Here is a 19,756-nt window from a genome sequence, read left to right on the forward strand (position 1 = left end):
TTCACCTCCGTTTGATTTGAGCGAAATTGAATTGACGGATAGTCCTTGACCCCAGGATTATTTTACTATATTTGGGTGGCGTTCTTGATCTGGGATTTCGTTCCACTAGATGATCCCTGTTTTATAGCTATAACTATTGCAGTCGATTTGAGTGCTGGTGGCAAGGTCTGACATCTGGGACTTTCAGGTTGGCTGCCAAACAACATTGTATTATGATGCTATTGTCTCAGAAAATTAAATTCAGAAAACAAATGATAAACAAACATAAACCATCACAGAGGCTGCAGCAATGCAAGGTGGAAATTTATTCAGCATTGCCAGAGGATTACGCTCTATTTGAGCACTGTGAGCCTAAACAAATCAAAGTATACTTTTCCATTATGATTCATACCAAACAGAATGAACTATATGTGTGATCTCACCCATAGGAAATTAGGGGTTTCTTCAAGGAGATATTTGATATTATTGGTACAGGGCCCTTGTTTGAGTTCCCTCCACAGTACTGTATAAACTTGGCGAGCATGACCAGCTCTTCCACCCCACTAGACTAATACAAGGAGACTGACGCGTATTTCACTGCGGATGAATGAGGGCGCTGGGAGTGACCCAGCACATCAGCCTTTGTGTGAGCAAAAGTGAATGTGACTGCTGGGATAGGGATGGTCTGGGTGCATCTCAGGCACCTGTCACTGTGGGACACATCCATGCGTGCCCACTCAGATAACAGGCACAGAGAGAAGGAGGGAGCAGGGAAAGAGGGAGGGAGAGCGAGAGATCCCTTGTGTCCTTCATCCCATCACAGGCAGACCAGTTAACATGTGAGGACAGTGAGGATATTATACCCCACTCATTTCAAACACATTTCCACCTATCCTCAGGATTTCTGCCATATATATGTTGATAAAAAGCAGCTATCTGTTGCATTAGCTGTCACAGACCTGTGACTTTCTGGCTGAAAAATCTCGGCCAGACAGAATTGCATGTCAAAGAAACTTTTGAAATGTTAAAAACTGTATCATTGCGCTTAACTAGTGTACTCTGTACCTGGCTAGAGGTGTGAATCTTTGGCTGAACAGATGTTGAACTAGAATCATGATTCACTAGCAATTGAATATAAGAATGATTTCTTTTCTTGCACTGATTTAAATCAAGTTTATAAACCACAACTCAATTCTTTTGGCCAAAATTTGATATCCATTAAATAAACACAACAATGTAAGGCTATTTTTATTTCTTGTGGAATTAGAGGGTAAAAAATCAAACAACAGAATTACCTCATTATCATTTATTTATTTATTTATTTTAAATCTCTGCATTATTCTATCCATCTATAGAGAGAAAGAGATAGATAGTTGCAATTCATAGTATTCTGTTTCATCAACACAACACAATCTTCTTCTTATAATAACCATCTATGATTTTTATTCAACACGTTTCATATTGATTCAGGCCAAAGTCCGAGCATTTTCATTCTATTTATTCGTGTAGTAGATCGATGCAGTTGAAAAAACAGAATTTATAAGCAGTGCATTAGTGCATGAATTGTTGCACCCCTATAACCGGCAATATAGACAGCTTTTTATCCAGTCATACTGTTAAACAGGAATGTTTTGGAGCCATTTCCTTGGAGCTGGGTGATTGTTTCACTGTGTTTTCCTGCTGTTTTGTGTTCCTGGTAAGCTCCCTTTCAAGTTCAGGTCACTGTAGCCTTCTGTCTTTTTTCTGCCCCCCCCATAGCCTATGTACTACACAGAGGAGCCGGGCAGGAGGAACTATGACACCTACAGAATGTACCTGCAGCACCCTCACGGCTACGATGACCCGTACTTGGAGGAGGTCATCACCTACCCTCCCACGGTCGACTACAGCTCCCAGCCTCATGGACTGAAATCCACCACCAACTATGTGGACTTTTACTCTAGCACACGAAGGCCTTCCTACAGGGCAGAGCAGTACCCTGGCTCTCCTGACTCCTGGGTATAGGCCCGGCGGCACCAAGGGGGTGGGGGGCGGGGTGGGAGTCAAGATGCTCCTACATCTTAGTCAAGAACCAGTTTCACCTCTGATCGTCAGGTCAGGGAGTGGGGAACCTCCAAATGTAGGGGCATCTTCACCCTGCGGTAGAGGAGCGGGCACTACAACTGACGGACTCTTTAATGAACTTTTCTTTGTGAGTGTGTTTGTTTTAAAGTGAATGTGGGGGAGGGGAGGAGTTCAACCGAGCGATGGCAGATGGAAAATGGAATGTGCGCCACAGAAGGAAATCAAGGAATGTTGAGGTTTTTTTTTTTTTCTTGAATTAGCAGATGGAATCATGCAGGGTTTGTTGAGGGACGGTACCGGACACAATCGTGAAATACGTGCGTCCTGCTCTGTCTAGATGTTAGTTTTATTTTCTTTATGAAACTCTTAGCTGTGATAGCACGGTGAAGGTGTGAGTCATGTGAGGAAGGGTATGCGATGAAGAGTCAAGATAGGGAATGTGTATGTGTATGTGCCGAAGCCAAAATGGATCATGAACTCATATCTGTAAAAAAAAAAAAAAAAAGAAAAAAAGAAAGAAAAAACGATAACACTAAACTAATGATGTTAGTTTGTACAGAGGGAGCAAACTGTATTCGTACGTAATGTTGAAGTTGTGTATGCCATGGAGTCTTGTACATTTCCTTCATTTTATTGTAAATACAGAAAAAATAACATGTTACCTGGTTTACACTCATCAGCACTGGTAAAAATGAACTTGTGCCATGTTAAATCTCTATAGATATATAAATATATGAAGAAACTAAGAGATGTGGGAAAAAATGGCATAACACAACCATGCAAAGATAATAAAAGTTCACTTTTGTTTTTTAAACGCATTGTGTAATTGCATACATTTTTGTGACTACAGGTACAGTATATATATATACTTTTTTTAATATTTTCCATTCCCTGTTTCCTCACCTCGCAAAGGGGTGGTTCACTGCCATTTTTATGCACACCGACAGAAATAAATGTGACCTTCTGGCCCAAGAAGAGCTCTAACTCTTCTCTTCTCCTGTTCATCTTCCTCTGCTGTCATGTCTTTGCATGTGTTCACCTACTAAAAACGTTTAATTCGATATAATTTATGTGCATGCTACCTGCATGGGGCAACACTGGGCGGACTGAATCATCTGGGCATTCATGCATGAGAGGCAGGGTGGCAAACTGAGAATCTACTGGAAATCACATGATCCATCATTTAAAAAAAAAAAAAAAAAAAAAAACATTAGAATTTCATGCAGTATTTCAGGGTCTTTCATGTATCTTGCCATGTACATTATGTGGTATTAATGTACATGAATTTCATTTTCATGTTATGGAAACTAATTCACCTCTAAGGTACTTTTTGTTTGTTTTTTGAGATATCAGAAAATATAATTTCACTCAAAAAGGATTTAACTGACAAGGTATATAATCTGTTTGTGTAGGATTTTTCACTAATATCCACACTAGTTATGAACAATGAGGGTGCATAAATCTTTACAAAATGGATTTGACAGTAATATTTTTAGGCAAGGTGATAGGTGTCATAGGTCTGCATAAACTACTAAACCCTCCAAACTGACATAAGAAATCACAAAAACGTGAAGCTCCTCAAAGTGATTCAGGACACACCTTTTCCCACCCTCCTCGGCGCGCTGGTGAGAGTTTGGGTGCTCCTGCAAAGCGCATGCATGCTCACATAAGGATTTACACCAGCACATCCTTATCAGGACTATGAAAGCACTGGCCGCTAGGTGGCGATAAGCAACATGCAGCCTGCAGGATTTATGTTGTGCCGTGCAGTCGTCCCAGTCGCCTTTGGTAGTGCATTCTCTGAGACACATCTTTCCTCAGACAATTTCTCTCTTATTTCAGAGTTTTTGTTCCCGCAGCCCCGTGATTACACAGAGCTTTTAATGTTTTTACACCAAAAGAGACAATGACGAAAATGATCCCTGAACATTACCAGACTATAAGCATCCTAATCAGAGAAGTGGTGCTGGAGAGCCCAGTTCGCCTGTTCGAGTCCAGCTCGCTGTAATCAGAAAGACACCACATTGTTGCATTTAAGATCTACATCTGCTAAATCTATGATCTTGCTGCTGTGTATAGGCTCTTCATAATACACAGGCCAGAGGGCTTTAAAGGTGGGTGGAGCTAAAAGTTACACAAATGTTAAAACAAACCACACTTAAATCCTCCCCTCTTTTCTGTCAGTATTGGTAAAATGGTTTTCAGGCCCAAACTAATTGGCCTTTATTTCAAATTAGAGGTTTGCATCTCCTAATTTGCATTTGAGCATGCTATTTTACTCACAAGATAATAAGGGTAATTGTATAGCATTTACCCTAATTTCCCCTACTAATTTCACAGAAGCCTAATATAAATCGTTAGTGTGCAATGTGTAGTGGTGTGTGAACAGATAGTCTCAGCGCAGGTATCACAAATTGAGCCGTTAATTTCCCTACATATTATTGAGGTGGCTTTTATTGCACAGTGCCTATGGATTAATTTGTAGGATACGCAAACAAAGACATGCACGCATAGACATTTTGATGGTGCTGACCAAACTTTATTCTGTGGTTCTGTTCTATTTTACCAGGACCGCCTCATTAGAAATAGAAAAAAAGAGACCTTCTATTCAATTAAAAGGCTTAAGTCATTAAGAGGATTATACAAAGAATTTACATTAAAAATATCCACATATGATCATCAAATAAGCAATAAATAGAAGGTAGATAAATAATGCAATTAGTTTTGTAGCTTCTTTCAGTTTCAGTTTTCAGTAAATGCTCCACATCAGTCAGATCTACTCTAACAACAGGCGTTTCTCTGTAATGATTTTACCCTCCCACTCCTGCTGAGGTCGCAGGCTTCCTGCATTAGCTATGCACGACGTCATTGCCGTTTCACTATAAAAACTACGGAGTGGGCGTTGTGTGGCTGGTGCTTTGCTTTTGTTGAGAAAGTTAAAAAATGGTGCAGCAACTCTCGAAATCTGGGGCGAAGGAGTCTCCTCTACTGAAAGCTGGCCACCCTCCAGCAGGTAAGCTGCTATTTGGGTCCATATGGAGTGGGATGCTGAATTATTAACAATATTCAGTCGGGGCATTGTTATTGTTGTTTTCGCTGCTCGATCTAACCAGTTATGGCAACGCGTGAGGAGCATCAACTGCACTTTAACTTTTTTTCCCCCATGCACTTCCGCTTCTCTGTCCCCTTGAAAAACAAATATTTTGCTACATTCTTGCAATAAATCACGGCGCCAGCACTGAGTTGTTGTTTGCCAGCCGTCGCATGTGCAACTTGTGATCGTAAACTAGGCTAATTACTCTACTGGTGACGTTCATCGCCTTTATTCGAGTGTTTTTTTTCTGCTGCAAAGCCTCCGGGTTTTATGGAGAAATGTAAGCAGAATACTTCACAGCTTCAGTGCGTGCAAAACAAAGTCTGGTCCAAATCCTGCCGTGCAGCTCATGGTACACTGTGTGCTCTCATCACCGCTCCTGTGTCCACCGCTCACACACGTTTAATCCTCGATTTGCGGGTTAACGATTCAATCACAGATGGTTCATAAAAAATATTGAAAGTGTAAAACGAAGCAGGTAAATGACAGCTTTGTATGTTTTGGAATTAGATTTGCAAGGCGATACCAGATCATGATGTAATGCATCCCCACTTTTCATGTGGCACAGCCTCCACTCGCTTTTTATATGGAATTCATAGCAAAATCTCAGGCAATAAGCCCACAAAGAAGACGCTCCTCTGTCACCTATGCAATATTAAATTCATACCGCCACTGTGGCTGCTGGTTGCTGTGATTTGTTGTGATAAGTGGATTGTCGGTCAAACTGTCGGCCATTCTTGTAGCTTCTCCTACACCGAGTTATGATTGTTTTTCAGCGGAAATGGATTTGTTTTCCTGACTGGAGTTCAGCTAGACCCACAGGCCTATTTGCAGAATTATGCATACAGTGATACAAAGTCACGCTGCGTGCCTCCCTTGTTGCCGCTGGCACCTTCAGTTGGCCTGCTTCTTTATAGAGCTACATTTAAGTTTTGTTAAGTTTTTTTTTTTTTTTTTTTTTTTTTTTCCCAGATACTTAATCATATTTTTTCCTTTCTGTGGGCAAATAGTAAAAGCTGGAGGTAAACGAGTGGCAAAGAAGAGCCTGGAAGAGAATGCCACCCATGGGACTCCAGAGAAAGAGACCAAGAGGCCTGATAAACTGAGGTACAGTATGGGGGGGATACTTGTGTAACTACCCGTAACTCTCAATGTAGGCTAATCTCTTGCTTAAAACCTTTTGGGTAGTGCTAGAATGCCATGCTGCTGTTTTACAATGCAGATTAATGAAAGTGGCTTTCAAGGTTAAATAGGATTTGTTATTGAAACCTCTTGTTGTAGGTCCCCTGCCACCTCCAGCAGGATGCAGCAAGTTAGTATCCTTCTGGCAGGAACGCTCGATAAGGTAAATCGAAACGGATTCCATTTTTAAAGTCAATTTTTGCTTGTCATGCATGTCCCAACTCTATTCCAGCTGAGTGAATGGATTGGCCACAGCAGACAGGAGCGCTGCTTGTGCCACAGAAACCTATGGGTAATAAACTCTGAAATGCTTCTGCCTGCCGTCTTTGCAGCTCGGCCATGACTTCCCAGAAACACCAGTGAGTGTGAGGCACAGCAAAGTGCGGCCTGCAGTGGAGAAGTCCCACTCACCCAGGACCTTCTTCATCCAGCAGCCTCGCAAGTGTTGAACCAACATGTTGAGCGCGGCCCTGAGGGGAACCTTGTTATGCCACCTGTGGGACACAAACAGGAAGTGTCAGACACATGAAGGCACCGCCATGTTGTCTATGAAGTGTCACTGTTAAATGTTATGGAAAAGGTATAGGTTTCAAGCTCTGTATGTGCTGACCTTACTACTTCTAGAGGTGAAAACTGGCTTTCCCAAGGCTACTGTCTCTGAGTTATATAAACCAGCATTTAATGTGCCTTCCTTTAGTGTTAGTATGAGAATTGCTGCATTTGTAATAACCAGTCAACTAAAAGTACATGGGCATTTGGATATCAGTAAGTCGTTTTGGGGGGGAAAGGTGAGGCTTTTGAACTTTTTCTGTATCTTCAGTCAAAGATTCACTATGACTTGCTTGGCACTTGTGCATAGCTTGAATAAAGGCATTGCATGGCATCGCCTACCAGTTGTGGTGTTTTTTTCCCCTCAGCTTGTCTACTTTTCAGTAAGCCTAAATAACCACTGGGTGGCAGCAAATGCTTGCCTTTAAACTTGGGCCAAAAATGTGATGTCTGATTCTGTAGTTATCCCTGAACAAAATATACGTAATTCCTGGTGTAATCAACTTGTTTTTTTTTTTTTGTTTTTTATTTAGACATACCTTGAACTGAATGTCTCTTTGTAGAAAGTTCTCGGCATGTTTAGGCTATCACTCATAGGAGGAGGCAGCAAACTCACACCAAATTGTCTGAATGGTAGAGCTCTTTGAAGACTAACATAAAGGCTAGCTGGGCCTTGTCTATAACTGAGAAAGGTTCCCTTATTTATTTTTAAACCAGCTAAATAAAGCATATAAAACTTTTACAAGCACTTAAGAAATAAAAGTGCCTTAGTGTTGCACGAATTGAGAATGGTCTGGTAGTCTGTGTATTGCACCCTCAAAATATAAACAATAATTCAGGATTACACACAGTAGGTGTGCCAGTTTATCCATACTGTTCTGCACTATATAACATGGGTATTAAACATTGTCAGCACTCTTTGGTCTTTCGTGGGATTACTGAGTGGGTGTGCCCTACTGGGTGTATGAAGGCAGAATGCAGAAAATAACATGTTCTGTAATCCTGCCAGCACTCTTTTGAATGTGGGCCAGTGCAAAACATGTCTGGGTGCCTTAATGGCACCACTTCTGTCACACCCATACCAAGACAATAGAGGAATCATATAATGTGGTGCCAACATGGGTATGGTGCAGGTTAAAACATAACAGTTTTGGCTATAAGCCTATAAATGCTTGATAAACTGTTCCTGGATCTATGATAATTTTGTGAAAGAATTCAGAAATGTAACTCTAGAGTGTATTGTAAAGTGGCTGGGAAAGAGGAACTGAGGGAGCCAAACCAGATCATAAACAATTTCCACTGGTCTCCACTTTCCATGCATTGACCTGCTTATATTACACTTTTTGTTCCCCTGTCTCTGCTATGCCATGCCTTTGCTACAAAATAAACCATAATGGGTGGCAAGAAACACTGAGATAGGCTACAGCACTACCTTGGGGCATTTTGCAAGATGAGGTAGAGTATAGCCCTGCAAAGAGATGTTTTTCAACAGCTGTCAGAGTCTGAGCCAACGTCCGTTCCACCAGATGGTGGGGTTGGGCTAAAACTGGAGGCGTTGCTGGCTTTGTTCTTAATCCTTCAGTCTGTATTCAGGACTGTTTGATCCACAGGGGTTTGGGCTACCTGAGCATGGATAATGAACACATTTTAGTACTGTTATGCACATGCACTCACTGACTTTGCAGTGTGTGTGTGTCTTTGCTAAGCTCCTTTATTTCACTGATTGTCGGTAAAACTGTAAAATACAATAGCTCTTCTTGCAGAGCTTTCAACAGGTTGTGTGAATGTGTGCCCACATTCTCTTTGTGTGTTTGTGTCTGTGTGTACATGCACATTTCTGTTTGCATCTGAATGTCCTCAAACAATATCTGTGTGTTTGTTTGCCAAGAAAATACTTGATGATAGCCATGCAAACAAAATGGGCTGACCCTAAAGTCTCTGTGATGCTCATGCTGTTCACACATGCCTTTGATACCATCTGTGTATGAAGTACAGAGACCTCTGATGCTCTGTTTGAGTAGTGGAGCAGTTGGTGGTCTTCTGACTTGCAGACATGGTGCATTTCACTGCCAGTGACTGCCCATTCCCAGCCATCTGAAGAGCCTCACTGACCCTGTGACAGCCACTAGACTGCTGAGAAAACACTGCAGACCAACTGCATAACCCTGCCTCACACAGAGAGGAGGGGAGACTCGAAAGATGCGGTGTGCAGTCCCGGAATATATTCTAGTCAGTAATACACACAAAACTTTATTAAACAGAGAAGGTTTTCCAACTATTACACCTATTGGGCAATATCAATACATTCCACTCCACAGTACAAGATTAATAATGCAGTACAATTAAAACAGGAGAGCGAGATCAATGAATTTGTTACAAAAAATGTTGATGTTTTTGTTGTTTGAACATATTTTATGAAATAAATGTCACACAGCACCCTACCTCATGAGGTCGCTATAGACTTATGAGCGAAGTTTATTTCTAATTTGTAAGCTTTGACAACCATAGCAAGGGTGAATCCAATAATTTAGATGGAATTGGATACCGTATATTACATTATTATTGGGCATGCATGCGTGGACCTTTAATAGCCTCTTTTTCCGTAATTCCTGTCATATTGATTTTTTTTTTTTTTTTTTTTTTTGCGCAGTTTTTGCACAACGAGATAATCTCTTCAACCAGTGAGGCCTGATGCAAAAAGGTCTTGTTAAAAGTTTAAACGTGTGCACTTCACCCAGTGATGCAGCTGTAAACAAAAAGGTGCATTGCGCATTACTTCTTGCTCTATTGTCACACGGCAAAACAAACAAACAAACAATAGGCCTATCAATGAAATCACACTTCCAAAACAATTGAAGGTATGCCTTTAGCCCTGTCCTCCCATGGCTGACATCATATACTTAGATGCAACGTGGAAATTTTGATGAACTTTGAGAAAATGAGGCAGGAGGATAAAACGTTTTATGGCGCATTGATATTTGAATCAACTTATCCGGTCGCAAGTAGGCCTATTGATTGTCATATTATTTACAGCTGCGTGCGTGATGATTCAGCCAATCAGAACAAAGGACCAGCTACTGGAACATGATTTCAGGAGTTTAATGGTGGGTACACTTTAGTCTGTTGATAAACAAAGTCGTTAAATAAGAGTGTTGGTGGGTTTACCCTCCACCGCATCATTGACTGCTCCCCAGAAACCCCAGTGTGGTGTTCCTCCACGTTGCCTATGTAACTTAGCATCCTTTCATGCACATGAGGCATGCACAGAGAGCGCAGGAGGGCGGGCAGCCTCCTGGTTATCAGCCCTGTGCCGCCGTGCCTTCCTTACAAATGACCTCATGTAGTTGAGTCAGGAGGAGGAGGAGCCCAGCGGCGTCCCGCACCTTGGCTCCAGCAGCAGGGGGATTCGTCCGGGAGACAGCGGCAGGAAAACTTTTTGGACTTGGATATCCATGACATTTATCAGGTAAGACCTTCCACTTATTCACAAGCTGCTGTATCGACTCACCAGCTTGGCGACGCACAGTATGCTGGTTCACAGCCGCAGAAAGTAGCCTAACTTTGTTGAAGAGTTTGTGGCTGGTGGTGGGGAGGAATGTCGGGACATGCCCATCGAGCAGCCGTCACACCGAGCAGGACTGACAGTTCATTTTAAACTTATCCTGCGTTATTCAGACTTAATTTGTCGAGTTATTTCCTGCACGGCTACACAGTTGAAGGGATAGACGTCTTCAAAAACCAGCACGTTAAAACTCAATATAGCTAAAATTGAGAACTCCGGAACTTTTTTTTTTTTTTTTTACTCTTCAGGTAACGTTAGCTTGCTTTTCCATTCTGCTTTGGGTGAACTGCGCCAAGCAGCATCCACACCTCACACTCATCTCCCCCTAAACAGTCTGATAGTTGATGTATGAATGGTGTTTTTAGGCTTTTACCGCCTTTCATGGTCTCTGAGGTTGTTGTTGGACTTAAATGCTGCTACATAATCTGGCCTGGATACTTCAAAGGGATCTGAGGCTGGAACTATCTGGGATGCCAATCTTACCTATGCCCAGTCTAAACATCACCCTGCCATGGTGGGAAGCAGAAACTGGGTTTGTTACTTCCTGTCTTATGTTTTCAAGGAGTGAATATACTTTACTGGAGAACCTTTGAAGACTAAACACTCCCACTGATTTTGGGGTGACATCCTGTTCACCAGGATGCAGATTTACCAAAAAACAGTTCATTACTCCTCTTATAAATGTGTGGTTGTGTTTGATGCTAAGATTAGGCTGTATTTCAGATTGGATGCGGTGGTTTTGAAATCGGGACCCAACCCAGATGTAGTAGGCTAAGGGACTGTAATCTTGTTCGCCCACATGGACTGAGTCATTGAAGTTTGACCACTGTTTACATAAGAGACTTACTTTCTTTTTCAGTCAAATTTTGCTGAATGGACCTACCCTTATAATTCAGTTAGGTTCTTTGAAAAAGAGGTGATGGTTGTTCCCTCTGAGAAATTGCTTGGACTTATGTGTCATGATTTAGTTGATCGTCTTGAGCAAATAAGGTCATTGACCCAGTGTACTCCCTGAACAGTGTTGAGAAGGCCAACTTGAAAATAGCTTGAACCTTTTACCTTGAAAGAACAAATTTCCAGTCTTCAATGGCAGATCTGAGCAAATACATAAGAGTAATTCAGCTGTTTAGGCCAATATGGAGTTATTTTTTATTCTGTATTCAAGTGCCTTTGCACTGAGTGCGATGTTAACCTAGAGATGGTGTTAACATTCTCACAACATTTCAGACAATTTCACACTGATTAAGTAACTATTACGCTGGATTGTCATGCTTTTATACCAAGGCATTAGCTGCTCCAATTGTCTACCAACTGCAATGTTAGGAGAGGTTTGTATTGCATGGCACTCATCCATTGAAGCACCACTAGAGTCTGTCTCTGTGCCCCTACAGAACCTGGTTCCCATGGTCCTTAGCCAGTTGGCCAGTAACAGATGCTGGCACCAGAGTCACATTGTTATGGCTGAGGAGGGAGAGTTATTGGAGCCAGTGACCTGACAGACAGCACTCACACTGAGTTGCTGATGATTTTCAACTTCTGAAAGGGGCTACTTTCTGCAGAAGTTCACTAGACAGTCCCTGCTAACAGGACTCTGGTTTAGCCATGATTTTTATTTTTCTAGATAGGGCCCTAAATGCAAAGGTGTGGGATTCTATGGTCACAGGATGCCAGGACACTGATAATAACATTAGCTATATTGCAGAGGCGCAGGTGGTTGTTTACCACAAACTTAGGCAGCAACACTGCCTGTTGTGAAATTACAGTAACAGAAGCAATTGGCCCTTGGGCTCCTGGAGCCATGAACAAAGCAGAGGCTCATTCTGCGCTGTTTTCTGTTTGCTGCCAATCTCCTGCAACAAGGGAGCTGAAGTGATTATGTTAACTAAATATTCCATATGTTTACATCATTTACCATAGGCTAGATTATTCCTCAAAGAGAAAAATTATGTCATAAATGAAAGAGTCATCATGTAGCAACCCCCAAATTCCAAGATGACTACATAATCAAACCATGCAGTCAAATCATGCCATTAGGTTCTCAGCACTACTGCATTGGGTTGCAGCATCATACACATTAGCCAGTGTCTAGCCTATTGGCAATGTGGCATTGTGTAATTGCATTAGCCCAATTTTCTCAAGGGATCAAGGCAGTTTCTGTATCAAAATGCTTGCCTTACCATTTAATTGCCCTGGTTCCCCTCAGGCTGTCTATTAAAATGTTACTGAATGACAGCCATGCATATTGAGTTGTGTTAGTATTTCAGTGAGCGTTTGGGTTAGTTTCTTATATGAGGAGAGCTCCTTTGAGGAAAATACAGTTGAAACCTCAATTATTTTGGCCTGCCAGGAGTCTTTTATGGTTATAGGCCTTAATTAACCTATTCTTGAACAATTGAAGCATTTCTCTGAATTGACATGCTAATAATTTATTTAGGAAAGAAAAACTACGGTCTGTGCTGTAGTATGAATCGAATCCCAAGCCTGTAGGTCTGTGCTTTCGCTTATGTGCACGCGTGCTTACTTGGCTGCATGTGTGTGCAGTTGAGGCACTTGTGTGTTTCAGAAGTACTTCTTCATCTGTTATTGATTTACATTTTTGTCGGGCCTTTTGAAAGCCCCAGAGGGAGCAAAAGACAGAGAGTTGCAGAGCTTTCGCTGTGGTATGACTATGTAATATAGGGACTCCTCACCTCCCAGGGCCAGTGGTCCACAAGGAAATGCCACATCTGGAAAAGACTCAAGATGGGAACTAAAAACTACACACATAGGCGATGTTCACACCTGGTATTAAAATGTGTCTTGGGTGATCTGATCACAGATGGACAGCTATAAGTATTGCATTGAGGACACATTGAGATCCAATCATTCAGACCACATTCAGAGGTAGTCTTGGTTGCACATTGCCACATTCTTTTAGCAGTGTGTACACAAATATGTCCAAGGCCACACTGAAGGACTGCCTACTCAACTGACGTCCTCTGTGTAAGAAGTACGCACACATTTGTGTGCCAGTGGTGTCATGTTTAAGACTGAAACAACAAGAAGAGGCAGCAACAACAGGAAAAAATGGATTTTTGTGGATGGCATACACACAAAACAGGCTGTTTAAGTCTCCGCTGGCTGAAAGCAACAATGCATTTGGGCTTTGCAAACACAAATGATGCATGCATGCATGCATTTGCATATAGCAAGTGAGATCCTATCACAAGTGGCCACTCGATGCAGGGGGAGACGCATTCTAATGCCAGGTGTGAACTACCTAGAGCTGTCCACCTGTGATCGGCTCATCCAGACGCACGTTAATGCCAGGTGTGAGCAAGGCCTTAAAATCAAAACTTGAGGATGTAGAGAAAGCGGGGCTTAGAACATTATTTTAGTGAGGTACATTTGTGTGGTGTGCCACAAATCTTTTAGATTATCAGTCAAACAAGTCTTATCTTCCAGTTTGGATTTGTTAGCTTGTCTCAGTGTCAGCTGTGTCAACCTTTCTCTTCATCTCTGCAGTAACTGTGTCTGAAAGCTGGTTACAGCCTGAAACTGTAATGCCAGTGCATGTCAAGAGATATTGGTAGCTGGTCACAGGTGAGTTAACTTTACCTGGATGGACTTTATGTATCTATGGACGAGGTCAGTTGTGCTCTCCTCTGGTCATATGCTTACTTGACTGTTCAGTTGTCAATTACTGTTTTTTTTTTTTTCCCCCCTTCTGATTAGCTTCTTACCAAGCATCAGACTAACTCCAGAACCATCCTGACAAACAGTTTTAACTGTCCCAGAGTCAGTGTAAATTAATGGTCACATCTTTAGTAAAATATTTGCTTCAATTTTAAATAATGTTGGCATTTGTAGTATCAGTTATGTACTCTAAGCTATTAGTTAGAATTATTGTTGGATTATTGGAAGTTAAACAGGTCATAAACAGGTCTGATGTGTTGATGGTCCGTTTCTGTGTCGTCTGCGACAGTGCCTTCGTTTACTCTTAAATAGTATAACATGTATAACACCAGGGAAATGGTTGGTCTTGCGGGAACGTTTCAGAATGATTAGGTTTTTGCAAGTCTTGTGCCTCAGTCAATGAAAGCTACAGCCATTGATTATGAACAATAATTTGCCAATTTACAAGTGACAGGCAAATAGTAATAAAACCCCAAAATATCGCCTTTTGTTCCAGAAGTGTTCTGCTAGACGTGTTTGTTAGACCCAAACACATTGCTTTTTTTTTTTGTCCTTGGGACACCAGGACACTGTTAGTCTCAAGCTGTGTTCCTCACCCATAACTAAAGTGAGCTAGGCTAATTAATAAACCTGCACCCCAGTATTGACTGATGGTGCTGAAGTCGTATCTGTAAACACTCTAGAGCAAACACCTGTTGTGAATATATACTGGCTAAAACCCTGGAGTGATTTACTAGATGTGCTACTTTGGAGAAAAATCCGTGTCTGTCATTTTGTTGGAGTCCTGCCATTCTTAAATAGTATCTGCTTTCTGATGCAGATAATCGGTCTCCTGACCTACAAATCCTAGTATGAGAAGAATCTCTTTAAGTGTTTGAAGGAACTTCCTGTCGACTTTAAACCATCCTTGTTAATGTTTTACTCTTAATCAAATACCAGGTTACTTGGCCGGCAAAAGTTGAAGTGAGTTGAAAAAACGTGCACCAAGCTTTGTTTTCTATCCCAGACCTTAACGAACATTTGATTGCTGTGACTCATCGATAAAAACATGATAAAGTTTAATCAGCCGCAGTAGTCGGAGTTAATGATTGCAATTCTGATGAGATAATTGGTGTTACCTACCCTATAGTTAAATCTGTTGTTGGCTGATGATTTCACAACAGAGGGGTTATTCATGTGGTGTGACTCTAGGAGTCTGTGATTGTTTAGGAAAAATGCCTAACAATATATTAATGAACAGAAAAAGACAGGCTGAGACTGGAGAAGCTAGATAGCTCGTGAAAGCTTATAAGGCAGGCTTATTGTACATTTAAACTCAGTCATAAACTCATCCTATGACACTTATTATCTGAATTTATTTAGGCCATATGTAAACCTAGGCATAGTGTAGTGTTGATTTTAAACAGTGTGAAGCAGGAAGGGTGATGTTTATTGGGAACGGGATGTGCAATGTCTTGTCTGATTCTAGCATTCTCAGAGGGCCAGACACTCATGTCAGGTTTAGTCAGTTTCCACAGCCTGGGGCGTAACTGTAAATTCAGAGTAATGATTGCTCTCTTAAACATGCCTTGACACCTAAACGATCTTGGGTAACCCCACTGGGTTAGAAAGACACAGTTTCCACACCATAACTGCTGAACCAGCATATACTATACATCTAGACTGACAGATCTGTCATGTTAGGAAAGGACAAGGACGAGTGGACCAGTATGCCAGTCCTTTTTCCATGGTCACTAAAACCTTTGTCCTCTTTAACTTGAAGCTGAGCCATGTGGATATTCCTCTTCAATAAGAAACTAAATAATTTTGCTCCAAGTCAGGACTTTGAATCTGCCCATGACAGGATGACTTCATTCCCCCCCAGGTGAAGGTGAACAATCGCAGAGCTTTAATCTGAGAGAATGTCAGCCTGTTTTCCCATCATTGGACAAGGCTGAGCTTACCGGAAAACTCCCTTGAGCTTTCCCATACCTTTATAAGATGAGCTACCTATAAACATTTTCATAAATAGCCTCAGGTTGCATGGTTTAACAATATGTGATATTATAATAAAGTTATGATCATCACACTCTTAATGAGTCGAGCTTAGTGTTGGTATATTATGGGCATTAGAGGTTTACTCTCTCACTGGAACTCAAGACAAGATATTTTTGATAAACACTCATTAGTAATGTGGATATGTTGAAGCAAATAATTGAACAGCTTGAATAGTCAAATTAGTTCAGAAAATTGCATTGCTTCTCTGTAATGAAGTCAGGAAAAGACAACACATAGCCTACCATATGAAATATACAGAATCTGAGATAATATCAAGTCTCATATCACAATGTCAATATAATATTGATACATTATCCAGCCCTACTGTGCACTGATGGTACATTGTGCTCTGAGTAAAGTAAAAAACAAAATCAACAAAGCAAGAATAACGGATGACGAAATGCGGGCATGAATGAAGAATAGACGGTATTGAAGTATAACCTGACATGCAATTATGTGATATGCCTGCGTGCTGGCTAGTAACTGTTTGCATGTTGATGGCACAAGTTGATTATAGTATTCTATTAGACATGTAGTTTAGTATTGTAGTGCTCAAATCACCTGCCCCAGAGACTACGGTTAAAAATGAGCCAACTTGGCTAAACCAGCATGTTTACAGAAATGTTTATTAACGTGCATTGTCTCTGTATTCTAAACTAATAAACAAACAAACAAGTACAACACTGCCTTTACTCTAAAAGGTCTGCAAGAAATCAGTGAACCATGATTTTTTGCTTGGTAAAAGATTAAATCCTGGGCTATGGGCTGGATGGCTCCGCAGGAAGTACAAAATCTGACTGGCAGGTAGACTACTTGAATAAAAATGTCTGTTCTTTGTTATTTCCTCTCCTTTCATGCCATTGTGAATAACACCCTTTGTTTACAATAGCGGAGACGGAGACTGTGCTGTCCATTCTCATTCATACCTGCTCCCCACACTTCCTCCTTTATGGCTATGAGCAGCCTTGTTAGCTAACTTCCCATTGTTTCACGGAACACTTAAAATCACAGCCAAGGCCAGGCCTATTTCCTGCACTCTCTATGAATGGACAGCAAAATATTGGATAGTAAAAGATGTTATTAACCTGTGTAAAGTTCACAGGAGGATTTAAGTGATCTCATGATTAAAACTTAACAGGGAATCTTTGTGTTATTCTGGCAAGGCTTAGTAAACCTACTTGAAGGTCAGGTGCTGGTGAGAATTTCTATGTCACTATGACAACAGTGTGGAAATTTGAGAGTAATCATTCATGTAGAATCGCTTGATGAAAAGAGCTGGCCGGGGTGTTACCAGGCAAGAGATGAGTGCGTTGGGTGGAAAAAAACAAAAAGCCATTCCTCTCAATCCTGGGGAAATGGTGAAGTTGGACAGAGATGAAGGTTGCTCTTTCTATTGTTGTCTGCCATCTGACAAAGGACAAAGCAGGTTGTTACTCCCCAACTGCCAAAGTGTGTGAAATGCTTTTCTGCTTGAGGCAATCAGGAAAAACAATACTGTTTCCGTTCTTTATATAGCTATCTTCTCAGATGACCGTGGTTTAGCTGGATGGCCCCATTAACCACATGTCACATTCTGCATTGTGCAGGTGACGATCTTTTCTTGTTCTCAACTTGTATGGATTTGAACTCTATCAACTCAGAGAAACCTGTGAAAACCCACATGGTGATAACCTGAGGCACTCCTCGCCACCATGCTATCCAATTTCTCTCCACTCAAAGGGTACTTTCTCTACCAGGTCATAGGTCATTGTATCATAGACTGGAGTAATCTTTTTTTTATTGTTACCTTGAGCTGTGCCTGAGGTCACAGATAGCCTACTTTTGAAGGCAATGGAAGTGACATAGCCCTGGTTGAAAACAGCAGCAATAGGCAGTCATCTTCACATGTTTAGCCATCTTAGCTGATATGATGATTGGTTTGTATTGCATCATTTCTTTTCTGTAGTCTTGAGACTGTGGGTTGTTGGTGTCTCCTCAGGAGGAGAAACAGCACTGAGAACACAATACTTTGTTGTTTATCTGGGACTTGTACTTGCTTTGGGGTGTCTTGCACAGAGCAAATGTGAATATTGAGTGTCTGACTCTGTCTATTGAGCCAGTGTGTGTCCTCAAAGCCCCGTCAGCCACAGTGGGACTTTGGCTGCTCTGTTTTAATATAGAGAGGCCCCTTCTAAGGGGCCTTACTTTGAGGCTAATACCCAAACAAAACTTAAATGCAGGGGGATGGACATGATTTTGGATTGAGGCTTTGACCGTTCTTGATGCCAATTTTGTTGCATGCCACATAGTCATTTTTCTGAATTTCTCTGAAGATTTTTTTCTTACAAAGGTCACTATTATAACCCCCATACAGCTTTGCACCATTTAATGGCGTTTTTTGTGCCTTTTCTCTGGTAAGGTCCATCTTTTGATTTTTTGTTAACTTGTTTTGACCAAATCTTAAATCTTCCCCAGTGGAAGAAGTCCAAGGTTTAGGCTACAACAATATATTTCTTCTTAATGCGTGTTCAGGATATTTTAAAGAGAGGAATTGGTGTGAATATTCAGACCTTTCCCTTTGACATGGTCTAGGAGGAAAGCCAGTGTGGCCCATTGGCATCTAAATGCATGGACACAGCACTATATGAATTTTGGAGGCTGTTAATTTTCCTAATTGTTCTTGCAGATGTTTGTTTGCTCAAATTTTCCTCAATATAGGGACAATCTTGATCTGTAAAGGTGGCTAAAAGGTGGCTATTGGAATTCAGTGTTGTTCATATGGTGTAAATATGGGAAAGAGACTATATGACTGTACTGAGAGACTGTATACTGTACTGTATGAGCAGAGGGTCTTCCAGGTTTCAAGACTCTGAGTGCTGGTAGTTTTCTATCCGTCTGTGTAGTTAATTGCATTCACTTTACATCTCAGTTTTAAATCACCCCCTGATTAGATGGCTGGAGTGAAAATTAGCAGGACCAAGATTGAGAGCAACTGCTGTAAAAATCCCACCACCCCAAAGAGTTAAAATGCCAAGAGATGTTGGTGAATACTGTTGGCTTTCAGACCAACCATTGAGACCAAAACAAGACCCTGACTTATATGATGAGCAACTTAAGAGTCAAACTTGGTTGGCTGAGTCAGTCAAGTTATGTCATCATTTGCCTTCTGTAATTGTGTCATTGTTAAGCTATATTACTGAAACACAGTCACGTAACACTTGAGGCTTTCTTCCAGAGAAGTATCTCACTCAAGACAACTCACAGAGACATACCTAAAAAAAAGTGTGATTACATCATGGCTGAGGAGTTGGTGTCTCAATCTCACAGTGGGTACTGACTGTGTGTGTCTGGTGGGTGGGTGGGGTGGCAAGAATTTGTCATTTCAGCTTATAGAGTATTGGGAGGCTGTTTCTCATTTCCTTTGGGTTAAACTGGGTTGTGTTTATTGTTACTGTGGTGATGAGCAGCTAGCTCCCACACAGCAGTCACCAGTCCCGCTCACTTGGCTAATATGCTGTAAAGGAGGATCTTGGTAGACATGATCTTCTTAACTGTTCCTCATTACATCTGCAGTTGCTAATCTACACGCTGATCATATCAGAGTGTACTTAAGTTTTGATGATGGCTTTGTACAG

The 19,756-nt window shown here is 41.3% G+C and overlaps 3 protein-coding genes across 6 annotated transcripts in view; all 3 read left to right on the plus strand.

Moving 5' to 3' along the window:
* LOC115379560 (plakophilin-4) overlaps positions 1-2,857 on the plus strand; it is an 81,948-nt gene extending 79,091 nt beyond the window's left edge. For all 4 annotated transcript variants that reach the window (XM_030080269.1, XM_030080268.1, XM_030080270.1 and 1 more), the window contains one exon: positions 1,738-2,857. In XM_030080269.1, coding sequence (XP_029936129.1) covers positions 1,738-1,983 — 246 coding nt within the window. In that variant the 3' untranslated portion in view covers positions 1,984-2,857. The remainder of the gene's footprint in view (positions 1-1,737) is intronic.
* Positions 2,858-4,905: 2,048 nt separating this feature from the next.
* On the plus strand, positions 4,906-7,207 carry dap1b (death associated protein 1b). Its single transcript, XM_030081676.1, has 4 exons — positions 4,906-5,056; positions 6,148-6,244; positions 6,419-6,482; positions 6,652-7,207. The coding sequence occupies exons 1-4, from the start codon at positions 4,987-4,989 to the stop codon at positions 6,766-6,768; spliced, it is 348 nt and encodes a 115-aa protein (XP_029937536.1). The 5' UTR covers positions 4,906-4,986; the 3' UTR covers positions 6,769-7,207.
* Positions 7,208-10,061: 2,854 nt separating this feature from the next.
* tanc1b (tetratricopeptide repeat, ankyrin repeat and coiled-coil containing 1b) overlaps positions 10,062-19,756 on the plus strand; it is a 113,655-nt gene continuing 103,960 nt past the window's right edge. The window contains exon 1 of the mRNA XM_030081385.1: positions 10,062-10,334. The gene's annotated coding sequence lies outside the window, so the exon portion shown is untranslated. The remainder of the gene's footprint in view (positions 10,335-19,756) is intronic.

This window comes from Myripristis murdjan, chromosome 21 (genome assembly GCF_902150065.1).
Source record: "Myripristis murdjan chromosome 21, fMyrMur1.1, whole genome shotgun sequence".
NCBI classification, from domain to species: domain Eukaryota; kingdom Metazoa; phylum Chordata; class Actinopteri; order Holocentriformes; family Holocentridae; genus Myripristis; species Myripristis murdjan.